Genomic DNA, 6,628 nt, shown 5'->3' on the forward strand with positions numbered 1-6,628 from the left:
TAACAAAGTTTGAATTCACCAGAATGCTTAAACTTTTCTCTTCCTGCTATAAGTACAAACAAGATTATTCTCTCAATTTAGTTCATCATTATATATAAAAACTCATTTACTTAAATTTTGTTAAAAAAACAAAAGGCATATGTGTTAGACGGCATTTCTCTTGTTTTATAAACCACAAACTGAATTATTAAATATTTCAAAATTTATAATGGATCATAATTCATGTTTACACACATCACCTGACGTTCTTATTTTTCTTTTTAATTAAAAAATATATATACACATTTTAAGAATAAACAATGTACGATTTACCCGATTTGTAATTTTTAGCATAATTAATTCGTTCAATTATGTAAATCAAATAAATTCCCTGCAACCATATTCTTTCTGTGGCTTTCTTTCGAGGTAAACTTCCGGACACTGCAACCAGAAAGGCGCATCACACTTGCAAATATTGAAAATTCGTCAAATCGACCTACTGGTCGCCAGTAGTGCTTGTTGTTTTTGTTCTTAATAAATTTCGAATTCAACATGTAATTTTTAAGTATTTAAATATCGGCGTGTTTAGTATTACTGTAAATGGGAAAAATGTTTTTGTATAAATATACCTGTAAAATATACTTTTTAATTTTTACAATTTTGAGGAAACAATCCGAAAATTTGACAATTTTTATTGTTCGTGTCGTTGGTCATTTTTAGTGCTTTATATAAATTTCCATCCGTGACCTTGTATCTACTTGGTAGATCCGACATTTAGGATATACAGTGTTGTTGGTTTTTTAGTGTTATATATATATATATATATATATATATATATATATATATATATATATATATATATATATATATATATGATGTAGCTCACAGGAGTGTCTCAAAAATAGATGCTGCAGGATGCAGTTTAAAATCTTTGAATTAGTCTTTTGCGCAAGTCGGAAGCAGTCCTGTTTGCATTGTTACATGTATGATGTTCAATGTGGAATACATCTGCGTCTTCTTGGTCAACTGTTTCCAATAATGGAATACCATTTTGAATTGCCAGGTTATGCAGTCTCATTGTGCATTCTATTATTCTGGTGCACTTTGATGGCCTATATGGCAGAGCTCCTCCAGTCTTGTGCAAGCACCTGTTAAAATAGGAAACATTACATTTATCAATTATTTTTCCCTTCTAAAACTTGAAAATAATGTTCAGTGAAATAATTATTTTCCAAATTTGCAACTTACCTGAAGCGTGCTTTCAGTACACCGAAAGCTCTCTCGATGACGTTCCTGGTCTTACAATGGGCTCTGTTGTATCTCTCCTCCTGTTCAGTTCTTGGGTTGGTTAGAGCGGTCATCAGCCACTCTTTCAGAGGGTAGCCAGAATCCCCTACAAGCCATCCTCCATTCTCAAGGCTGGAAACAACATTTGGTAGAGAGCTGCTCTGCAAGATGTAGGCGTCGTGGGTGGCCCCAGGAAACTTGCAAACGGCATTTGTAAACCTGAGCATGAAAGAAACTTTTAAGTTACAGGCCATGTCAGGATAATCATGTTTGTCAAGTGTGATATTTTACATAAGTGAGATTTCTGATGACCCGTTGTCCGTCCATCCATTCATAAACTTTGAGTTTGATTTTTATCAGATATATCTTGTCAATTTTTTAGGTATGTTGACTTGTCAATAATTTTTCTTACTTACCTATTTTGTAATTTGAAATTTCTTTTTCTGTCTAAGTACCCTTTAACTAATAATCAATCATTACCATATTGCATTTATTTAGTCGTATTTTAATTAAGATTACTAACGCGGCATATAAGAAATGAATTACCTTAAATCGGGATTAACAACAGCCTGCACGTTAATGGAATGGTACCCTTTTCTGCATATATACAAGGGCTCGTAGTCTGAACTCATTCCCTGAATCGGAATCTGTGTACCATCAATGGCACCAACCACACCGGGAAAGCCTGCAATCTTGTAGAAGTGTGCTTTGACCTTTCTTCGTTCTTCAGTAGAGGTTGGAAAATTAATGTTCTTCAGTGTTTGGCATATTGCTTCTACTACTCTCTGTATGATCACGCTTGCCGACGCTTTAGAAATGCCGTGAAGGTCCGCTACTTCCGAGAGGTAGTCGCCTTTTGCTAGGAATCTGAGACATGTTAGAACCTAAAATAAAGAGTGCCCCAGTTGTACTCAATGATCATATACTTTATACATTCTGAATGTACGTATACCCGATATGTTTGTGTGTCAGGGAGGGGGGGGGTCTAATCGAAAAAAAATCTTAATGACAGAAGGAAAACTGGAGGTAGAGATTCATTCAAAGGTAAATACTAACAAGCAAATTCAAAGAATAACTCTGGTCACCCTTCCAATGATTTGGCCGATATATACAGACCCTTAACGTGCTACTACAACTCAAACGAAACGAACTGTTCCGTGCAAGAAGCGTATACAATATCGTTCACAAAGCGAATACATGTATGTCGAAAACTACAAACTACAAAAATAAAGTTGAGCATGAAGACACGTCAACACCTGAAATAATATCACATTCTATATGAGGAATACTATTGCTCCAACCTCTTAAACCATTTTGCCAAATGACATTTTATTTTTCAGATATTTATATAAGTAAACAAGTTCTACATATATTTACATAATTTTTAAGAGAAATATGTTTCTGTTTGAAAACGCAGAAATGCAGCTGTACTAGGGGGAGGTCTGTTTCGGGGTAGGGGCTCGAAATGAATATATGTATTTTTTCCTTAAAGATTTTGACAATAAATATCCACCAGCAAGAAAGTAGATATTTAAAACTTAAATGTACCTGAACCCCCCCCCCCTTCCAAACTAGACATGGAATATTTAGACCGTCAACTTTCATTGGTGCTACCGACACCCAGTGATCCCACCCCCCAAACACACAATTGAAAGTTGCAATGGGAGAGTAGCGTACATTTTGGCCGTGGTTTGCGACGATGATTATTAAAGGGAAACAATTCAAATATAAGTCGGTACATGTACAGTAGTGGCCCTTTGTTTACTCTTCAATATTTGAAAATGGACAAAGTCATGGATCATGATTACAGTATTCTGTGTCATAATATTCTTCTTAATCATTTTCTTCAGGATATTCAGCACAGTAACAGTAAGTTTCTATGCTTTTTGAGTTTTAACATTGTAACATTTGGAACTTTGTTTTGGTGCTATAACTTTATATAGAATTTCCTCTGTCGATCTATATCTGTTACCATACCAGTGGGTTACAGGGAACATAATTATGTACCTGAATGTGTGCAGGTATAGAGTGGGATCTCCAAGTTTTAGGCTGGATGAGGTCTTTCACTTCCTCTATCAAGTAAAGAATGACGTGTCTCGGAAACCTATAGCGCTCAATGAGTTCACCGTCCGTCAAAGTATCTAGAACTTCACTCCTGTCCCTAAAAATCCTGGGGCGACGAGGAGATTTGTCTTCCTTTTCTCCCAAAATATCACGAAATATTATGAAGACAGCCATTTTTATTTACATTTACGAAAAAATCGTAACTTAGGATAGCCCATAGGCTGTCGTAGAGTTACGATAAGATTTTTAACGTAATTTAAGATAAAAAGTTTAGTAAGACAGAAATTTTTCGTAACTTATGGTTACGATCAAATCTTAACTTACGAAGTTTAGTAAAACTGAAGCCAGGTATGGATTTACAACTGACCGGGTATAAGTAATCCACCACCTTCAAGTGACAGACTTCAACCAATCGTAAGCCAGGATTTCACAGAAAACTCAACAGAAGTGGGGTAATATTAGTTACACAGTCAGTTAGTGACCTAATACGGATTCATACAGGGTTTGAAATGGAAATCCGTATTGGGCGAGGCGAAGCCGAGTCCCAATACGGATTTCCATTTCACACCCTGTATGAATCCGTATTAGGTCACTAACTGACTGTGTTACGAATTTATCCCGATGAAGACCTTTTTCAATATAAAAAAAATATTTGTGCGTATTATGAAAATAATATTTTCATAATACGCACAAATATTTTTTTTATATTGAAAAAGGTCTTCATCGGGATAAATTCGTAACACAGGCAGTTATAAGTTACTTTTAATCCAGTAACAATCAACATAAAATATCGTTACAGTAACAAGAAATTTAACTAAACTACCTACGTAAACCGTTTCTTAGCCGCCATTTGTATTTACAATAACAACGCTTCGAACGGAATCGCGTGCCCGATTTTCATATTACGCCTTGACGGAGACGTAATAGGGCGTCATGTGATTAGCTTTTATCCAATCAGTAATCGACAAATTAGTCTGAAGCGGGATAAAAAAATATACATCCTGTTGGGTTTGAAAAATAATGCATTTCACTCATTAAAAGTCACAATCAGGCAAATATAAAGTATGATTAAGTCACAAATGTAAATATAAGTAATAAGGTTTGTACGGGTTGGTAGTTGGTACCAGATTAAATTCATCATAAAGCCCTTCAGGCTTTATGGAATTTAATCTTGTGACCAACAAGTATTTATATCCTTATAGATGTTTAAAAATTATACTTTTTTTCTAAACTAATGTTTTCTCAGATGAGTCTCGGATAAGTGTTTGAATACAAATTTGGGCAGACATACCTGTAAAAAAAAAGTGCATGATAAACATTGACCATTTAGCATAATTAAGTTTTTCATGGCATTTATGAGATCAGTATAAGTGCATTGTCTCTGAAATTTCTACTCAGCTGTTCATAATATTATAGAAAATACATCACAAGACTAGTATAACATTTTAGGATACCTTAAATTTACTTTAACAATGTTTAACAAACTTGCTTGGTAAATTTTAATGTACTGCTTTTTTGTTATTACTTACTCATATATATATTCTGCATCCATTGTCTCAGTTTTGAAAATATTTTTTTTTCTCAAAATAATTTTCCCTACCTACATGACCCACCTACCCTTTTATAGCTATATTTTTTATTGTGGGACAGAAAACAGGAATATATTTTCTTTTGGCCTAATCAATGATGATTTACCTGGATAAAAATTGTTATGTAAAATTTACATTTTACAATATTTGTTGTTTGTGTTGATGTTTTTAATCATTTTTTCAATTTCTTTATTGATTCACCAATCATAATGGCATACAACCATGTTACATACAAAATACAATTAAACATTAAAATACTAGCTGTACTTACATACATGCAAGTTACAATGTAATCAGTTAATAATAATACACATGAGAAATTAAAATTAATTATAACAAACAAGAATCATACAAACTTATATATTTACTTTTGAAAACAATTGATTCTTTTTTATTTATTTTTTTGACATTTTGAGCTATGGGTATGAGCAGACTCTATGTTTGGGGTACGAGTCGGTTTGAGTACGAGTTGACTGGACACCTGTTTATTTTTTGGGGGGAAGGTAAACTCAGAAATAGACTAATCGGAAACATACGACGGCAGGATACTCTACTTCTAATTTTGCTTACTTTTCTTTCTCCTTGGATAAATCCAATTTCTCCTTTGCTTGCATAGAGTGATCAAAAAACTTTTCACGTGTTTCTTCAATTTCAGCTATAAGTGTCACTGCCTCTACACTCGTGACTGGTCGTGGACCAGTTTCGTAGGGTAAAGTCAAAGTAATTGATTCTTTCATTATTTCTTCAAAAGTATGCAAATGGTCTGGCGTGGTTGTCATCTGATACATCTGCCCCCTCCATGCCACCTGTTTTGTTCGTGCAATTAAAGTAGATAAGGGTAAGGCAGCTTGGTCGTAAAAAATTCCCAAGGCATCCAAGTCCACTTGTTTCCATTTCGATACATTTTTTTTTAAAAGTCGGTGTCGGTTCACAGAGGATGTAAGTTTGTATTTTCTCAAACCTTCACTTCTCGATGAGCTAGTACTACTTGACACAGAACTACTCTCAGAACACGAGATGCTTTCTTCCTCAGTTGTTTTCTCACGTGCACACTCGGCCATGATGAACGGGACAAACTAAAAACCACACTTACTTAAGTACCAGTCCAGATAAAAATCAGACAAAACTGTAAAAAAAAAAGTGATACATGAAGGTTTTCAGAATTTGATGATTTTCTACTCATAGATTTATTTTGAAGTATGAAAAATGTATGTAAAATGAAAAATGTTTTGAGTCATGGTAACCATGGAAACCCGGCCAAAGAAATTTCCTTAGCAACAGGCGGATTTTTCAGTGTTGAAGGACAAAAAATCACCTATCTTTGAGGCTTAAAATAACAGGTAAATGCCATGAGAATTATTCTTACTTATAGGTGTAATAAAGATACACATTTATTGTGTTCTAATAATGTAATAAAAAATATTTAGGTCTGAAGTCAGTTCTGTGGTAGACATTGGAAGGTACACATGTTTTACAAGTTTTGCTGATTCAGCATTTTTCGTGATTTTGGCAATATTCAAGGCCAAGTTTTAAAAATGGACAGATTAATACAGTTGTTGCATGTATCTCACATAAAAGCAGAGGTATTTCTCTTTTAGAATTTGAAGTCAAATCCATGGGCTCTTTTGAAAATCGAATCTGTTGCCTAGCAACAAAAATGGGCTCCTTGATGCATTAAATGAGAAACAATGTAAAAAAATTACGGAAAA

At 34.1% G+C, this 6,628-nt stretch overlaps 1 protein-coding gene across 1 annotated transcript; it reads right to left on the reverse strand.

Moving 5' to 3' along the window:
• Window positions 1-1,223: 1,223 nt before the first annotated feature.
• LOC134234619 (putative nuclease HARBI1) lies at window positions 1,224-3,642 on the reverse strand. The gene is made up of 3 exons (XM_062716696.1): window positions 3,274-3,642; window positions 1,813-2,150; window positions 1,224-1,485 (listed from the first exon to the last, which is right to left on the reverse strand). Exons 1-3 carry the CDS (start codon window positions 3,502-3,504, stop codon window positions 1,224-1,226), a joined length of 831 nt encoding a protein of 276 aa, XP_062572680.1. The 5' UTR covers window positions 3,505-3,642.
• Window positions 3,643-6,628: the final 2,986 nt, after the last annotated feature.

Source organism: Saccostrea cucullata, unplaced genomic scaffold (assembly GCF_032062105.1).
Source record: "Saccostrea cucullata isolate Sc308-1 unplaced genomic scaffold, CSIRO_AGI_Scuc_v1 ctg6582, whole genome shotgun sequence".
In the NCBI taxonomy this organism is placed as follows: domain Eukaryota; kingdom Metazoa; phylum Mollusca; class Bivalvia; order Ostreida; family Ostreidae; genus Saccostrea; species Saccostrea cuccullata.

Bases quoted from the DNA above. Each gene is read 5' to 3' on its own strand.
- LOC134234619 (XM_062716696.1), bottom strand. From the start codon at position 3,504: ATGGCTGTCTTCATAATATTTCGTGATATTTTGGGAGAAAAGGAAGAC. The intron at 2,151-3,273 runs GTACATAATTAT...TCTTTATTTTAG, and splicing joins CTATACCTGCACACATTCAG to GTTCTAACATGTCTCAGATT. The intron at 1,486-1,812 runs GTAATTCATTTC...TTTCATGCTCAG, and splicing joins GTTGTTAATCCCGATTTAAG to GTTTACAAATGCCGTTTGCA.